Source organism: Periophthalmus magnuspinnatus, chromosome 23 (assembly GCF_009829125.3).
Source record: "Periophthalmus magnuspinnatus isolate fPerMag1 chromosome 23, fPerMag1.2.pri, whole genome shotgun sequence".
Taxonomy (NCBI): Eukaryota; Metazoa; Chordata; class Actinopteri; order Gobiiformes; family Gobiidae; genus Periophthalmus; species Periophthalmus magnuspinnatus.
Genome location: NC_047148.1, coordinates 13,706,479 through 13,725,612, shown reverse-complemented (window position 1 = coordinate 13,725,612; position 19,134 = coordinate 13,706,479). Strand labels below are relative to the sequence as shown.

The following is a 19,134-nucleotide window of genomic DNA, read 5'->3' as shown; positions in this document are numbered from 1 at the left end:
CTGCAAACAGGAACTAATATACACCTGTTACATGTGGAGAATTGAAAGATCCATCGCATACAGCTGGTCTAGTTCATGCTGACAAACACATGGGCTGGGATGGTGAAACCTAATCCAAATCTGACACTGCAGAAGCTCGTACTCCTCACACACTCCAGTTTATTCCATGTTTTTCCCTTCTCTTTTACTCACCACTATGTGTTTAATCATATAAGCAGTTGCTGTTCTATTGCCTAGCAACCACATGTAAAATATATGTTTCACTGCAATTTTTTAATTGATAGGAAGCCTGGAAGTCTGTCAAATTCACATTATAATTAGTTGTAATATGTTGTGTGACAGTTCTCATGCCCAGTGCAAACAGGCCATTCATTTGAGTCCCCAACAGTTACTGTCCCCATGCTGACAGATGTGATGCTGGGCCAGTATTGACAGAGCATCAGATCCTCTGTCAGAGCTGCTGTTTGTCTTTGTTAAGGCACCAATCCATCAAGTTAACTAAAGAGCTGATATCTCTGGTACTGGGTCAATGCAGCACACATCTGTTGAGAGCTATGTTTATTTATTTATTTTATCTTTATTTCACCAAGACATCCCATTGAAATTCAGAATCTCTTTTACAAGAAGAGACCTGGCCAAGGTAACAGCCAACACAACACAGTACTGAAAAATCACATAATATTACTTTATAAAAAGCAATTGCTCTTTCTCTCTCTCTTTTCTCTAAAGAAAAACCTGCACATGTCTCCATCACCACACAACCAGTGTGGAATTCTGCTTTTGTTATATTGTGGGGAAATCTTTTGGATTGTAAGGTAATGCAAGGTACACTTTAATGTCTGTAGGGAAATTTGTCTTCTGCATTTGACCCACTCTTTATAACAGCTGGGTCTACATGTCAGGAGCAGTGCTAGATCTGTAGGTTGAAGATTGTTTGCTTATTTTTATTTATTTACTTTTTTACACATTATAGAAATGAGTGAGTATAAATCACTTAATGTCATTGTTGAATTTTATTGGATAATAAAGCTATAGATCAAACTTATGCTACACCACAATATGATATTAATAATAAAAATCAGTGAGGTGTATCATCAAAAAGCTCACAGAAAAAACATTTAAACATCTAAACAGCTGTTGAGACAAACAAAAATTGTCCCTCTGCTCAGTCACTGCTTTCCCCCTCCATTCACCATTCCCCTCTTCCTCTCACATGCAGCATTGTCCAGCATCTTCTTTCAGGAGTTTTAGGTTCCTTTCACGTTTTCAAAATTAGCTGAGCACATATCACTAGTCCAGTATTTATCTGTCTGCTCAGATAAAGCACTTTGTCCCTTGTCCTCAATAATAATATTTATATTTGACCCTGCCACATGCCATGACAGGATTAAGGCGAATAGAGGTGTGTGATCACTCTCCTCCCTGTTCACAAAGCAATAGTGTGCTGCACAGCTGAAATGTAGGTCACCTGGCACAGCTGTACCCGAGCACAATGAGCTGTATGAAGACTGTCAGTTGAGCAAAGGTGGAGGCTACCACCCTCTTCAACAATGCCTATAGATTTCCTTGAACTGTGACCAGTTTATCTCATCTTGCTGTTCACAAATGTGTTCTACGAGTTGTTGCAGTTAATTGTGAGAAGTGTGACACACAACTTTGTTTTTTTCTCGGTAAAGAGTAACGGTGTGAGACAGGCTGTAAACCCATTGTTGAAAATAACAGGAAGAAATAATTTAATATGTGTTGTGTTTTTACTATGTTGTTTCCCTCCGAATCTATATAAAGTGCTTAACTGGTAAAATACATAAAAGATTAGTCTAGTTATTATATATTTTTTTATCTTTTCATAAGGCAAGCAACATAAATGCATCACAACTTTGGAAAAGATTGGACATAAAGTAGACAAGAGACAAACTTCTCAAGATCACAGGATTCCTCGCTGCAATTTCTGTCCCTAAACCAGCCAATCTACAGCCACACTGCTAAATTGTGCAATCTTTGACTTTTTGATAAACTATAAAATTCAAACTGCAGTAGCATAGTTGTAATAAAATGTTAACACCTCTTGCTCCAACATTGCACTTGTTAAGAACGCTACCACTTCCTCTATTTGTCAGTTATTCATCAGACATGTGGACCGCCTCAGGGACTGTCTCCATCTGTCACACTTCCTTTTCAATACACCAGACCCATCCCAAACACACATCTGAGACCATGTTTGTGTTCCTTCATCGCTGTTTCAAATGGTAATACACTCAGTGATTTTATCGATAGGAGAAAGCTTTGAAAGATGTACTTTGGGCAGAGAACTGGACCCTCATGAAGCAAAAAGTAGATGAATACGGTTGGTAAATAGCAAAATATTTCAACACACATTGCTACAAAATTTCTCATCTTCTGAGCTTGCCACATCAAATCATCTGCTAGCGACTGTGCAGTGATTTGCACAGTGATTGAGCTATTGATAGATTAAAAAGGCAGATTTGTAGCTGTGCATTGATATCCCATAACACTGTATGAAGAGCTTTTTCCTTTTAAAAGTAGTTTGCAAGGCTAGTATGCTTACGGATATACTTTCTTATGTCATAACCTCAATTTAAAAGTTTGGGGCTTGGGGCACAAAAGACTTGCGGTCTTTGTATAGCTGGATAACAGTTTGATTTAAATCGTGTTTGAATATTGAATAAATAGGCCATATAGCGTATAAAAATACAAACATGTACATACAAACTGTTAAGGCAGAAATAAATCAGACTTCTTTAGAGACACAGGTAAGAGTGTCAGTAAATATGTACCAAGAATTCATTAACAAGTAGGCATTGTTGCTTAGATATTAATCAGCCAATTAATATTTAGATGAAATAGATATGAAAAAATATGCTACTGATAGTTCTCAACCTCCATTTATGAAGTACTCAACAACTGCCTTCAATATGACATGTTTTGAAAACACTGTAGCTGTGCTGCCTTTGCCATTATTTAACAGCATAAAGTACATCTGATTCTGTGATGTTTTCAAACGTCTGACTCATACCTGTGGTGATCGGGGCAGGTGCATGTTTCTATTTTACACTGGTTTTGTCTTTGTTATTGTATTTTGTAGTTGTAGCGCAGAAAAAATACTGGGTGGTCGGCTTACTGTAATCTATGTGCTGGTATGCATTATGACTGTGGAAAAAATAGGGAGAGTGTGCGTGTGTGTTGGAGAGGAAAGGGAGATGAGAAGGGGGGTCATGCAGCAGCTGGTTGGCTGCTGGGCTGGTTTCCATGGAAACATGTGTAAAAAGAGTACAAGCTCCATCCCCGAGTCCCGTATCGATGCTTGGTACAAAAGAATACCTTTTCACAATCACATGGCCTCCACTCTACCCGTCTGCTTATGGCATTTTCTTCTACTATGTTTTTTTTCTGACTGCAGTAAAACTCTGTGGTGGTGAATACACACAGTGCAAATAAATACAAGCCCATAGGCCTATAATGAAACATATATGGGATTGTTTGCTAAGAAGACATATTTTAGAAGCATTCAATCAGGTGTACAATTTATCATATAAACCAGTGTGGCCCAGGTCTGAATGCTGATTGGACCTGTTATGATTTTCCAGGATTTTCTCTTTATGCTCTAAAAAATAAGAAAAGGCAAAGCTACCAGTCTGTGTCATGCGCTCACACACCACACTTATACAGGGTGGATGAAGTGTCTTGCCTAAAGTCACAGCAACAGTTTGCACCAGAGCCACTGCTGCCCCTGTGGCACCTGGCACACCAGCAGGCCCCTCTAAGCACGAGCTAGGTCATTTTTTGGCTGGCTGAAATGCTTCAGTTTCTGTGTTTGACTGATTTGTTTCCATGGGACAACAATTACTTTGTTTTTCATTCACTTTCAGTCATACTCGTAAGTGAAAGCCAGAGCCAAAGGAACACTTTTGACTAGGGAGACTGGATGTCCCGCTTTGTGCGGGAGAGCACAAGGCATTTTCAACTCAAATTACGCATCACGCAAATTGGGGCTGTGTCTGGCATTTCACTATTGGCAGCAAAAACTTAATTTTCATCAGCAGACGTAGGTTATAGAGCCACCGCCTGCCCACCACCTCCACTCAGTTAAGTGTCAGGGCCATGTGCTATAGAATGTGCTGTGAAACGAGAGAGACGCGAGAAGGGCGCGTGGTCACCGGAGAGAGAGCGCACGGCCCATACAGTCTGTGGCCCATATAGTCTACGGCTGTAGACTGTATGGGTCGTATGGGCCATAGACTCCATGGGCCATAGACTGTGTGGGCCATAGACTGTATGGGCCATAGACTCCATGGGCCATAGACTGTGTGGGCCATAGACTCTATGGGCCATAGACTGTGTAGACTCCATGGGCCATAGACTCCATGGGCCATAGACTGTATGGGCCATAGACTCTATGGGCCATAGACTGTATGGGCCATAGACCCTATGGGCCATAGACTCCATGGGCCATAGACTGTATGGGCCATAGACTCTATGGGCCATAGACTGTGTGGGCCATAGACTCTATGGGCCATAGACTGTATGGGCCATAGACTGTGTGGGCCATAGACTCCATGGGCCATAGACTGTATGGGCCATAGACTCTATGGGCCATAGACTGTGTGGGCCATAGACTCCATGGGCCATAGACTCTATGGGCCATAGACTCCATGGGCCATAGACTGTATGGGCCATAGACTCTATGGGCCATAGACTCCATGGGCCATAGACTCTATGGGCCATAGACTCTATGGGCCATAGACTGTGTGGGCCATAGACTCCATGGGCCATAGACTCCATGGGCCATAGACTGTGTGGGCCATAGACTGTATGGGCCATAGACTCTATGGGCTATAGACTCCATGGTTTCTGTGTAAACTCCGCACACCCGACTGGGCGACAGGTGTGTAGAAGGTGAAGCACGTGTACGGGAGTTTTTCTTTAGTTTTTAGACTATAGACTCCATGGGCCATAGACTGTGTGGGCCATAGACTCTATGGCCCATAGACTGTGTGGGCCATAGACTCTATGGGCCATAGACTGTGTGGGCCATAGACTCTATGGGCCATAGACTGTATGGGCCATAGACTCTATGGGCCATAGACTGTGTGGGCCATAGACTCTATGGGCCATAGACTGTATGGGCCATAGACTGTGTGGGCCATAGACTCTATGGGCCATAGACTGTATGGGCCATAGACTGTGTGGGCCATAGACTCTATGGGCCATAGACTCCATGGGCCATAGACTGTGTGGGCCATAGACTCTATGGGCCATAGACTCTATGGGCCATAGACTGTGTGGGCCATAGACTGTGTGGGCCATGCTATGCGACCCACTCGTGCTTTTTTCTCTCCTTCAGTTTTGTTTTATCACGGGCTGCGGTTTATTATCAGTTCCTCTCTTTATTCATAAATGATCCTGAAGCTTAGAAAAGTTCCCGTGACGTTTATGCACATATGTCGCTTATATGAGAACATAAGACTTGTGTCAAAATAAACTCTGTGCATTTGCCCAGTGCAGACCGGGCCTTATTGTGAAAACACTGACAATGCACATGCTGTCCAGTCCAATGTAGTGTGTACTTAGGAAGTCTTTGTTGCTTTTTTACTGGATTTGAGCAAAAATATTGGCCAAAATAGCGCAGAATACAGGAATTAAGGGGTCTTGAAACGAGGGATGAAGAAGCAATGAAAAAAGAAAAAATATATACAGTATTCATGTTTTTACAATAAGATGTCCTTTATTTCCACGCTTTGTCCCACCTAAACAGAGGTGCTGTCTCATATTTGGTTTATTTTCATTTGGCCACCCTACTTTTGACATGTCAAGTGAAGCTCGTTCCTTTGTATGTATGAGGAAAAAGTCATATTTTAATCCTGCAATTTCAAGAGTTCAAAGTTCAAAGTCTTCATTGCGCCTTCTACGTTCCACACATTTCCACACATTTCCCTACGATGCAGCCACTTCCGCAGTAAGACCAATGGTTTAGACATCAACTGTTTGATTATCATTACAAGCAACTACTGGCTCCTCCTAGTGGACAAACAAATGATTACAAGGTTAGACCTAAACGTTTGTAGACTGCTTTTGCACCATTAGTTGGACACTTAATGATTTGGCATATCACAGTTGTTTGTTTTATAGAGTATCGGTAACTTACTAAACTAAATTATTAAACTTACGCTGTGGCAAAAAAAAAAAAAATCAAGGATGTATAAATCCGTGCTCTAAAGTAGACCTATACCATAGTTTGGCTACTGAACACAAAATAAAATGTGACGTTTACTTGTCTTAGAAAAACTGGAGCATTTTCTTCGTAGTAGAGCCCGTGTTCTTGTTTCTTCCTGTCTCTGTCAATAAGTTAGTTTCGATTTGTGTGTAGGAGTGGGACGTTCAATGTCTCATACAGTTTGAAATGATTCTATATTGAAAATAGGATGATTCATGTCTGATTTATTGTTTTATTTGATTTATTTGATAAACGTAAACTACAAAGTAACACGCTTTAAATGTGTGGTTATTAAAAAAAAGGTTTGTATTTATCCTCAATGATTGAATCTTGCGTGAGTGTAATGACGTGAAATTTTCCGACCTGCCCTGAATGCTCCAAAGGTCTGGGTTAAATGCAGACTCTGTACAAAGAGACGCCAGTGGTGTGTTTGGATGGAGTGGATGAAGAGGTCATTTGTGGGCTGTCCCAGGTAAGAATGACCACTCTTCTAATTTTTTATGAATGTTAAAAATATATATAGGTAGGCCTGTATTTGAGGTTGGGTTTTGTGGAACTGTATGAATGATCCAAGTAGTTAAAAGTAACATTTGTCACTTTTCAGAGAACACACAGTCTATAATTTGCCTGCATTGAGCTAAATGTAACCTATGGACAAATCATATTCATATGAGTGCATCAAAATGATCGTAAGTATTTAAAATTTGGAGCTAGATGTGTAACCTACATTGTCTCTACCTACATCTAATTTATCTTTATCTTTAGTGTTTAGTGTGACAGTGCTGCCAATCGGAATCTACCAAATTAGACCTGATATAACTTTTAAGTAAAGTATTACTAACATACAGAAAAACATAGGACTATTACTTTAAAGCAATATCCAAATACAAGATGGATAAAAACATAGCTAGATTAAATAAAATGTAATTACAAGACATTCATTGGCTATTTTACCATTTCCACTTTTTAAAGCGTACTGTAACCTACATTTTAATGTTGAAAGATAATGTAAAGGTAACTTTTATCTGATTTAGTCTTTTCTATCTTGTTGTATCTTTGAACAAGTGACCGCTCAAGTGTTGCTTTTGAGCTCTCCAAAAGACACCTTCAGTGAGAGGCTTGTGTCAGGCACATATACTGCCCTGGTCAATAACAACAAAGACCCCACTCCAACCACACCGGGGCTCTTCAGACACTCCGCTTTGATTGAGATTAATATAATAAGGTCAGGTGGGCGTACAAAGGTCTCCCAAAGGTCGGGAATCTGCTCTTACTGGCTTGACCTTGTGTATATGGGAGTGGGAGGATCAGTGGGGGTGATATTTAAGCACCCTTGGGTGCCTCCCTGCTGCACCAAAGAAAATCCCTCACCTCAGATGGCAGCATGAAGTCTCAGCTTATGAAAACATAAAAGCATGTTTGCTCTTTCTGATCGACTTAAGCTATGGGAGCTTACTGTAGATCTAAAGTATGTCTACTTGTTCACAGTGTTTAAGTTTAGCTAAAAAAACAAAACAAAAACATTGCAGTGGAATTTGGTTGCACTGTTGTGAAAGTCTGGCCTGGTTATGTGCAGCTCAAGAATCTCAACTGTACTTTTACAATGACCCTTGTGTTGGGCTAATCCACTTAGTATGTTCAGTACAGCTGCACAAATGAAAGTTGGCTATGGACTCAGTAATTATTATTAACTCAGTGCCCCCCTGTAGTATTGTAACTGTGTCCTGTACACAGCAGTGGCGAACTTCAATTAAGCCTCAATTAATTCAGTCAATGAACTGTGTTTATGGCCTTAATACTCAACTTTCCATTTCATTCTAACATGTAATTCTATTTATACATTTATCTTCACATAGGTTATGTCTTAGAATCTTGAGTTGCACTTTTGTTACAGTTTTTGTAAAAAAAATACTACTCAAGTATCGGAAATCTTGGTCTCCAAAAGACAGGAAGTGTGGTTACATTGTTGAAGCATGTTACGATGATGTTCTGTTACTCTGCAAAGCAGCTTGCAACAGGTGTGAAGAGCTTTTGAACTGAGCATTGGAGTTTGTGGAGTAGAAATAAAGAATGTTAAAATAAAAAAAAAATTTTTTATTATTTCAAGTGTCTAAAAAGGTTAAAGAACAGGCAGAATGTTACAGGGTAAAATACTATAGTAATAGTAAATAAAACTGTAATAACAACTAGGAGTGTGCAAAAATATAAAAATATCGATATATCGCATTGCTTAATTTAATGATACAGTATCGATATCGTGGGCTGCCGTATCGATATATTTTTTTTATATATTTTACCTAATTATTCTGTCACAGTACTACAATTGTGTGGCTTGTTTAGAGGAAAGAAACTTGTTTATACAATACATTTGCCATTTGAGTCACTGTTTTGATGATTAAAATACATGTATTTTTGATTAGCTTTGCACAGATAGTGTTTTTTACAAAATCTTTTAGTACAACAGTTGTAATTTAGTAGATATGTTGTGATCCTTTAGAGCCGTTAAACTGCACATGCCCGTTTGTAAATGTGGAGCTCGTATAAGCTGTGGATGAATAATATTGAACGAAACGAAACAGTTTGATGTGTTCTTCTCGTTAGTCACATGTGCTACACAAAATGCACTTTGTTATGTTCATTCATCTTCATTAAACAGAAGATAAATCCACCATTAATTATTATACTGTTGTTTTTTTTGTGAAAATGGGGTTGATCATTAAGGGTCAAAGCCTATATTAGCCTATATAGGAAAGACTATATTTTTCACCGAATCCTATCGAAATATATCATGTCGTAGTGTATAGAATCAAAAAAGTACTGTATCGAGATATGTATCATAATGTGGCCTATGCATCGAGATATGTATCGTATTGCCAAAATCTTAATGAAGCCCAGCCTTAATAACAATTGAAGTTCTTGTGCAATGTGTAAAAGATAGGACTACATAGTTTATAGTCACATTTATTTGGGTCATAACTGAAATAATTCCTATCAAAGTTATCCTGTTTGTACAGACATTTTTCTCATATTTTTCTCATATTGATCAACTCAACTTAGATTTTATTTTCTCTTTTCAAAATCAAAATAAAAATGGCTTTCAACATTAATTTCATGAACATTAACAACAATACAGACTTTTCTTCTGTTTTTACACATCAGAAGCCCAATCTATTCTATTCACCAAAAGTGATTGCAATTTTTCTGACAAACATTCCAATTAAATTAAATGAGTGTTTTTATATTTGGATTTGGTTCAAAGTGCACATTTTAAACATGTCCAGGAGCAATAACATTTTAGAGAAGACTGAAATATGAAACTGATACAACAATCACATGCATTTCAGAGCATATTAGAGGTCTACACTACAGAGCTGGCTGCAGGATTTTAGATAATACGACTGGATGATTTGTTGTTTGCCAAGAACTAAAATAATTGCGTTTTTTGTGATTTGCTAATGCCATCCAAACTGTGACTTCAATACGATTGCAATTAATGTTGCAGCCCTGTGTGTGAACTCTGCTCTAAATCACATATTTTTCCTGATTTTCTATAAACCTCTTCATTTAAAACACTTGAGCACATTATTAACGATCAGAAAGAGTGAATCTCAGTCTGAATTAAAATGTGATTAATTACCCAGCCCTAAATGCTATGATTGTTTTCCTCTTGATAAAATGGAGCCTCAGAAATTACTGTAAAGCCACATGATGACTGCGGTCAAATATTACAGATCAGAGTTTAGTATTTCAGCTCTAAGAATAGATGCCCACCACCACATTCAGGCTGACATGCGCGTGCACACGGGAGAGAGAGGTGGTTCAAATATCACATTGACCGACACAGAGTCACAGACTGCAGTGGACAGGGTTTAGAGGAGCTGTTGTTTAAAAAAGAAGGAGGCTAAGAAGCATTACTTTATAGGTGCTTAGAACAGCTGCTGTGGACAAGTGGTGGAGGCATGGGCACTGCTGTTCTGCTGGGGGTGAGTTGGATTTGTAGTGTTTTTTTTTACTGAAGGAAATGTCTGAGGAGGAGGGCAGTTAATCACTTTCAGCTCAATGAGTTGTTTGAATATAGAAATATACTGTACTGTATACCAAATAGAAAATAAAAATGTTATTGGAGCAGTATTATGTACATCCAGAACTAGTGTTATGAAGATATTTACTCGATTTTGTTGCCGATCAAATATATTGATAGTGGAAACCAATTATCACACCACTATGATAATAAAAGCAATATTTTTTTTAAGCCAATGTTATTTAACACAAAGTAATGGCAGTTTCTTTAATATTACCATGTGGTTCTGAGATCAAGACCTTTCTAAAGCTATTCAGGGAAGGTGGAGTTTTGTTATTTTTAGTACTGATACTTGTTCAAATTAATATATTTTTATATCAATTAGTATCAATTAACTAAATACTTTTGGCAACTTTACTCAAAATACCCTTTCTTGATGATGTCAGGTTAATGTAGAATATTTTATTGAAGTGAAACATTTGTACTTCTTTGGCAATGAGTTTGGACATGCCACTTCTGATGATGATGCTGTCATGCTTAGCTGATACTTTGAATTTGACTGTTACTCATTTAGGTTTTTCCACTGAGTCTCTATTTGTTATTGCAGGTTATTTGAAGAATCCGCTTCAGGACACACCCATCTGCGGCTTTCTTCTTCTAGAAATACAAAAGTCACTGCTTGTTGGTCGACACGAGCTTTACCTCTGAGATTTCAGTGTTTTTGGAGAGGTCATCTTAGTTCAGCAGTAGCACAGTGTTAAGAAGCGGTGGAGATATGTCACCTTTTCTGCGGATTGGATTTTCGAACTTTGAGATTGACCCTGGTCTGGCCTATCATGAGGAGGTGCTCAACCCGTATTGTGCCGTTTATATGAAGGAGCCCATGGACACAGGTAAGATGACTTTTCTTTTTTTTTTTTTTTTTTTTTTTTTACACATTTTAGAAAAAAACAAACAAATACAAAACACTTGCGTTGTATTGTGTATCCTAAATGTTGAAAATGGTTATAAATGTTTTGTTCTTTTTTGAAATTGTGGTTTTAAGATTAAGATACTTTTCTTCCATGTTGTACTTTAATGTAGTAAAACAAGAGAACACTGAATGATGTTTTTTGTGTTTAAGTGTTGAGCTAACCAGCTATTAGAAGCTCTGACTGAAAGTGATGGCATCTTCTTGTTTGGGACATGACAGACAAATTTAGCTGAATAACAGTGACACGGATCAAAATTCAGTGTATTTTAGAAGCTTTTATTACAACTCCAGAAACCCACATTGTAATTTACTCTTAATCATTAGTAAATTACAACTTTGGGGAAGTTTTTATTAGTGAATGTAAAATTATTTGAGTTGATAATTCCATTGTTATGCAATGAAGCAGCATCTTAATTTTAATTTTAAATGCTTTATGCCAGAACAGTTATAATTGAAACCTCATTCAGTTGATTTTCATATCATCTATTCATTTACAAATTTATGAGACTGATATGTCACTCACACAGTTATTTTTGCAGAGCATCCGTCTTTGTTTAACCACTGGAGACTTTGAGTATGTGATATGGGGCTATAAACAGAGGGCAGGAAAGAGGACGTTTCTGGTGTTTCTTTTCCTCTTTTGTAAAACCACATGACTATTTAGTGTGAGTCCATCCTACACACTCAGGGGGCTACATAATGTCATTTTACTTCATTTTCCTAAAAGGAATTACTGATGTCAGAGTCTAAATCAGTAATGATGACAATGCTTGATGATGTAAAATACAGTAGCCTACCTATTTTTTCTAGATTATGGAAAATTAAAATAGAATATATATCATGGCATAATTCACTAGAAAGACAAGAAAATAATACATGCAACATTGCTGTCCCTTTTTATCATTTGTCTTTTCCCATTTTAAGGCATGGTTTGTAGACAGTGACTTTTAAAACATGATAAAGGATGTCATTTGTGCATATGTGTTGACTTGATAGCTTGATCAGGGCATCTCCAAAGCTTAAGCTCTAGAAGAGAGTATTTCTCTTCACTAGGGAATGTTTTTCAGTGGTCATCAGTATTAGGTAATAGGCACACATACTGTATCTTCTGGTCTGATATGTGCACATCAGTTTTTATCAGCACAGAGTAGACAGCAGCTGGTAGGGTCTGATGGAGGAAGTCAAAGGCTTAGTGGCTTTATTGTTGAAACAGTGAAACATGTGGGCGTTATGTAAGTTGGTATTAGGGAGAAAAGAGCAGCTGTCATTTATGAGCAAGTTTTAATGTGGTAATATAATGTCCTAGAAATATGGACAGATGTTAAATGAAAATATTATAAGTGACCCGTGTCATGAGGTCCCTCAATCTCTATAATACTATACTTCCTGTATTTCAACAAGACAAAATCATATGAAAAGAGCATCTAATCTTCAGCAGGATTATTTTCACTGGCTTCAAGGCTAAAGGAAAATCAATTCCATTGTCCAGATGCTATTATTTCGTGCATAAGAGTTTAATCCTTAAAGATATATTGTATTACATATTGTGATTCTGAGGTAAGAACTTGTGGTTTATTTATAAATAATTTATTCTTTTGAAGACATTTTTAAACAGCTGTCACATGTGTTTTTTTGCGTCCTTGATCTAATTATGAATATAATTTCCTTTTTGTCAGAAAAAGGCCAGGTCTACAAACAGAAGAAGCCCACAATGTATCCTCCTTGGAACACCACATTTGATGCTCACGTCCATCGCGGGAGGATCATGCACGTCATGGTGAAAGACCGAACAGCGGAGCTCAAGTCTGAGGCCACCGTGCCTCTGGACACTCTGGCGACGCGCTGCAAGAAGGAGAATGGCAAACTGGAGATGTGGGTTAGTGAACTGTCTCTGGATTGGCCTGTGTGTGCTAGCTGCTAATGGATACTGTTAGCATACCCCAGATGGTGTTTTTGGGTCAAAAGACCAAGTATATAAGTTACTAATCCTCTTTGGGTCATAAATCGGAGCGGCCATTAGTGTTACTTTTTATAGATGGCATTTTACTCCCTGACTTGTTTCTTTGCATGTGTTTGAGTATTACTTTGGCCAGATTTCCCCAGAATGTGACAGTATATGATTTAAATCCTATGATTCACTGTGTGAATCTCTTACTCTCAAATGTGTCTTCTCTCAGCTGGAACTGAAACCACAGGGACGGGTGCGGATGGAGGCCAGATACTTTTTGGAAAAAAGTGGTAAGTTGTTCAGTTTCTGTAACATTGTAACACATATGTTAAGTTTTTTCCCTGTTGAAGGTGTAAAACTTTAGTCTGTTTGACATCGTATGATTTGATATTGATTTAACTGGGCACCTGTATGTTTTGTTTCTTCTAAGCACTCACTCTTGATGTTTTTTTCTGCATTTCTGCTTTCAGTTATCTTTGAAGATAAACCTCACTTTAAAAAAACATTGTGGTCAATATATCCGGAGTGTGCTCAAATAAAAAATGAAGGTGTGAGATCTGTAATCACACTTCAGACCTGAATGGAAATGTTTTTGTTCTGCTCATGGAAAGCAAACTTGATGGAAATCTCACCTTTTTGGTTACAGTGTTTTGTTTGGCTTTGTCTGAATGGTCCACTGATAACAGATGACCTTTGACCTGTTCCAGACACAGCTGGTGCTGCTGAGGGAGACTCTGATGCTGAGCGGGAGCGGGAAGGTCTCTTTGCTCTCCACCAGAGACGAGGGGCCATCAAACAGGCCAAAATACACCTGGTGAAGTGCCACGAGTTCAGTGCCACCTTTTTCCCCCAGCCCACCTTCTGCTCCGTCTGCAAAGAGTTCGTCTGGTGAGAAATCTAGCTTTACAAACCACAAAATTACTAATGTAAATTTACTACATTTTTTTTTCCTTTGCAGGGGTCTCAACAAGCAGGGCTATCAGTGCAGGCGTAAGTGTGAAATGTGGAAATTTGTGTGGGCGGCTTAAATTATGCCTAAAATATCTTCACTTTCCAACTAAAATTATTTGTGTCTTTTAGAGTGTAATGCAGCAATCCACAAAAAATGCATTGACAAAGTTATTGCCAAGTGCACTGGTTCAGCAATTAATAGTAAAGAAACTATGGTAAGTTTGACATTCACAAATAGTTCAGAACATTTATGAAATTTCCTAAATTATAAGCAGCATCAAGAGCAAGCAGCAAGCAGCAAGAGAAGAATGTAAGATGACCATTTTTGTGTTCCTGGTGTCATGTTACTTCCTGTTCAACGATGTATTGTAATCATTTTATGTACAAACTATATTAATCTATACATACATTTTAACTACTGTAAAACTATACACAGTAAGATTCTGTAAATACAATTTTTGAACGCAATTGAGTCATATGGATGTTTATGGACATCCATGTCAGAGAGTTATTTATAACCTCAACAGCTGTTAATGATAGTGATAAAGTACTAAAGTGATGTAATCCACGCCATCCCATGACATGGTTTATTCAGTTCAAAACGTGTCAATCTAAAGTGTTATGAGGTCATATTATGGGATTTACACTGCACTAATGTGTCCATGTTTTAACAGATTCATAAGGAGCGCTTTAAAATCGACATGCCGCACAGGTTCAAAGTGTACAACTACAAGAGCCCCACCTTCTGTGAGCACTGTGGCACGCTGCTGTGGGGGCTGGCCAGGCAGGGGCTCAAATGTGAGGGTGAGAGGGAGCTTTGCAATACACTACATTTTAAAAACAACATGTCAAACTTTAAAACAGTGAGGAATTTTAGAGAGGGTAACACTTCAATTTCAACATTTTGCATAGTATTGACTAGTATTGTATTGAATTGCATCTCAAAATATCATTTACAGCCTTTTATTATCACCCCTTAATGAGACAGTGTAAATTGTAAAGTGTAAAGTGTATTTGTGTAATTTGGTTTTCTTTGTAGAATGCAGTATGAATGTCCATCATAAATGTCAGAAGAAAGTAGCCAACCTCTGTGGGGTCAACCAGAAACTAATGGCTGAAGCACTGGCCATGATTGAAACTAAACAGCAGGTAACATTTCATTTTAATCTCATTTGACTGTATCTGCCTCAGGATACGTTACATGTTTTTGTGATCTTCTAGCAAGCTAAGACATCCAGAGAGTCTGAAATCATCGGTCGAGAGGGTCCTGTCATTATCGGCCAGCCCGGAGTGGTCCGAGCTCCATCAGGGATTATTATGGGATTACCAGCAGTTGCTATACCTAATAGAGGTGAGAAAATATCTCTTTAAATTTGAAATACTTTTTAGGAAATCTGTGAAAATTTGCCTGAAATTTACTTCCAGCAGAGCAGCAGGGTATTTCTTGGGAGGGTCCCACAGGCGCATCACCCATAAAAGAGGAACACAAAGAGGAACACGAAGAGCCCCTCTACGCTGTTCCCAGGAAAAATCATTTGACCAAATTCAACATTGATGACTTTGTCCTGCATAAGATGCTCGGAAAGGGGAGCTTCGGCAAGGTAATTTTGTTTGCTTATTATATTTCTGCAGTACTAATCCAAGTAAAATACTATAGGTACAATTGGTACACTCAGACATGTCCTAGTGTCCTCTAATAAAAAGCAACAGGTTTTGTGGACACGCAGCAGTACAGAGTATGTGTTGTGTTGTTGTTGCCTGCAGGTGTTTTTAGCAGAGCTGAAGAGGAGTGGGCAGTTCTTCGCGGTGAAGGCTCTTAAAAAAGACGTAGTGCTAATGGATGATGATGTAGAGTGCACCATGGTGGAGAGGAGGGTCCTATCTTTAGCCTGGGAAAATCCATTCCTCACACACCTCTACTGCACCTTTCAGACTAAGGTAAGGTTACTAAGTTATGCACCATGTAAATGATGTTAGCTATGAGACACACATGGGCTGTGTGTGTGTGTCCTAGATTTTGATGGTCTCAGATATCCTATATAACTATGTATATAACTGATTTCAAACACATTTTTAATCCACACATTGTTGAATCTTATCATTATTTGTTTGGGATTGGTGCCACAAGCTTACCATATAAATCTTATGGCCTTAAGACATCAACAGACACTTTCTGAAGCTATTGTGTGAAAACTATTCTCCTGTTGTTTATTTATGCTGACAAAGAAGTCTTGAACTTTGTGCCAAAATACAGCATACATACTGCCAAAATACAGCAACAGTATCTTTCCACTTCAAGTTTCATGTTTAATATGTCAATTTGTGTTAATAGGAGAATTTATTCTTTGTCATGGAATATCTAAATGGAGGAGATCTTATGTTCCACATCCAAAGCTGCCACAAATTTGATTTGTACAGATCTACGTATGTATTTATTCAACTCAGTTTGTCTAAATCATATTTAAAATTTTAGTTGCTACGTGAATCCTTAATGCAGTCTTTACTTTGTGTATTTTTGCAGATTTTATGGAGCTGAGATTATCTGTGGGCTCCAGTTTCTCCACTCTAAAGGCATTATTTACAGGTACAATCTCTGTGAAACTGTAATTGATACAGAGCTGGTAGACAATGGCTGTGTCTAATTTTAACTTATCTGTGCTCCTCCATTTATAGGGATCTGAAGTTGGATAATGTGCTGCTAGACTCTGAAGGACATATAAAGATAGCAGACTTTGGCATGTGTAAGGAAAACATGCTCGAGGATTCAAGGACGGCTACGTTTTGTGGTACTCCAGACTACATTGCTCCAGAGGTGACTGTAACTACTGCATAATACACAAGACACCATGCATTACATTTACAGCCCTTATTTGGAGTAAATTAGGTTCCAAAGGTTTTCTTCTTATTTAAAGGAGCACTATGCAGCTTTTCTGGTGAAGAGTCCACCACCTGCTCGTTTCATGAAGACCTTATTGCTTTACCTGGAATGTTACTCTGCATTAAACATATCTATCTCCATGGAGACAAGCATGGCTCCAGGCTAAGTAACATGTCAGATCTGTGGTGGGATGACGCCACTCAAAGTAAGAGATATGTTTAATGCCATACAATGGAACATTCCAGGGAAACAATAACATCTCCCTTCATGCAAGATACTGCAGACACTCCAGCTAAAAAGTTACCACATCAAAAATGATTATCCATAATTGGTATTTTACATGTTTTCTAAATTATTTATGTATTTTTTACTTGGATTTTAGTGTGATTTTTAGTATTATTTTTCAATGTGTTTGTAATACAAACAGGTGTCTTAATTTTTCCAACTGTATGTCTGTATGTCAGATCTTGCTGGGTCAGAAGTACAACATCTCAGTGGACTGGTGGTCGTTTGGGGTGCTCCTGTACGAGATGCTAATTGGTCAGTCTCCATTTCATGGGCGTGATGAAGAGGAGCTGTTTCAGTCCATAAGAACAGACAACCCGGTGTATCCACGCTGGCTCACAAAGGACTCCAAGGACATTCTAGTCAAGGTCAGAGACTGAGCAATGTAAACAAAAAAATATACTGCAAAAACAATAACAAAGATTCAAGGTGCCAATGTGTTCATCTTTTTAATGATTAGTATACCAGATGCCCATATGAAAATGGCACTGAATCCTTAATATGAATGTGAGTTAAATGAGTAATCTGGACACAAATTCAAATTATTAGCCTATTAAAAGTGCTCTATGTAACTTTTTGCTAAATGGTCAGCTCCTTCTCAGTGAAGATGTTATTGCTTTGCCTGGAATGTTCTGCTATATGAGCATTAAGCTTATTTTTCCTGCATTTAATAAATTGCAGGTGCTTTTATTGCTCAAAAATACCTTGAAATAACATACATTCTTACTGTGAGTGGGCTCAACCTAAAACCTATATTCAATACATGAAATAATAATTAAATAAATTTCATTTTACAATTAAAACTTTTACAGAGTACTCTTATTAATTTGTGACTCATGAATATTTGTGGTGGCAGCTGTTTGTGCGGGAGCCAGAGGAGCGCCTTGGAGTCAAAGAAGATATTAGGCGGCACAGCTTCTTCAGTGCCATCAACTGGAAGGCAATGGAACAACGACAAGTCCCTCCTCCTTTCAAGCCAACCATAGTAGGTTTTAATGCTTTAACTGAGTGCCATTGCCTTTTCAAATAATATCCCTTGAAATGATAAAACATTATATGATTTAAATATTCTTTCCTCCTTTCCCACAGTCATCGCCTAGTGACTGTAGTAACTTTGACAAAGAGTTTATCAACGAGAAGCCGAGGTTGTCCTGTGCTGATCGGACGCTCATCAACAGTGTGGACCAGACAATGTTCCAGAACTTTTCTTTTGTCAATCCAACTATGGCACACATCAATGGACGTTAGCTGATGTGGAGTGAAACCTCTTTAGCTTCAGTTGTGATCTTCGATTTTAAACAAACTCTGTCAAACTGTAACTGAGAGAAATACTGGACTTTGGTACAACACTTTTATAGATACAACACAGAGAAACGTGTTTGAACATGTGATTCACTGTACATGTTTAGGTGAGTAAGTGAATATGGTTTTAATTTGACTCTGCCGCAAGGTAACTCCCCAAAGAAAATATGTGACTATACCCTATCATTTGTTACATTTATAATACACATTGTTTAGGTGATGATAATGATAGTTTTTTTCTTTTTGTCAGCTTTTTGTTTGTATTTTAATTTTTTGTAACAAATGTGCCTCAAGACAACATCAAATATTTATCATGTGGCTGTAATCCTTGTTTTTCCATCCTTAGATTTTATCATAAATTTACATACCTCATCTTTTGGTGCAAAAATGCATTAAAATATTTTACTGTAAATAATGCAGATGCACAAATGCATTATACTTGAATGTTTTGTTGTTACTGAGAACGGCTTAATGGTTAGTTTTTTATTGGTATTGTGAATTGTGTCTAATAAATATTTTTTTCTACTACTGATTTTCAATGATT

General features: G+C 38.0%; 1 protein-coding gene across 3 annotated transcripts; it reads left to right on the top strand.

Moving 5' to 3' along the window:
- Positions 1 to 6,671: 6,671 nt before the first annotated feature.
- On the top strand, positions 6,672 to 19,117 carry prkcq (protein kinase C, theta). Of its 3 annotated transcripts, none has more exons than XM_055232009.1 (18): positions 6,672 to 6,704; positions 10,861 to 11,146; positions 12,903 to 13,102; positions 13,404 to 13,464; positions 13,882 to 14,062; positions 14,133 to 14,164; positions 14,255 to 14,340; positions 14,800 to 14,929; positions 15,165 to 15,274; positions 15,347 to 15,476; positions 15,551 to 15,726; positions 15,890 to 16,063; positions 16,458 to 16,549; positions 16,647 to 16,709; positions 16,799 to 16,937; positions 17,468 to 17,656; positions 18,145 to 18,273; positions 18,378 to 19,117. In XM_055232009.1, the coding sequence occupies exons 2-18, from the start codon at positions 11,029 to 11,031 to the stop codon at positions 18,534 to 18,536; spliced, it is 2,169 nt and encodes a 722-aa protein (XP_055087984.1). In that variant the 5' UTR covers positions 6,672 to 6,704; positions 10,861 to 11,028; the 3' UTR covers positions 18,537 to 19,117. The 3 variants fall into 3 exon arrangements, with proteins under 3 accessions (XP_055087984.1, XP_033846053.1, XP_033846054.1); XM_033990162.2 differs by lacking the exon at positions 6,672 to 6,704 and adding an exon at positions 10,086 to 10,215; XM_033990163.2 differs by lacking the exon at positions 6,672 to 6,704 and having other exon boundaries at positions 10,948 to 11,146; positions 15,554 to 15,726; positions 18,378 to 18,781.
- The last annotated feature ends 17 nt before the right edge of the window (positions 19,118 to 19,134 follow it).

Coding starts and splice junctions, on each gene's coding strand:
- prkcq (XM_055232009.1), top strand. CDS start 11,029: ATGTCACCTTTTCTGCGGATTGGATTTTCGAACTTTGAGATTGACCCT. Junction 14,341..14,799: donor TTAATAGTAAAGAAACTATG/GTAAGTTTGACA, acceptor ATGTTTTAACAG/ATTCATAAGGAGCGCTTTAA. Junction 17,657..18,144: donor CCAAGGACATTCTAGTCAAG/GTCAGAGACTGA, acceptor TTGTGGTGGCAG/CTGTTTGTGCGGGAGCCAGA.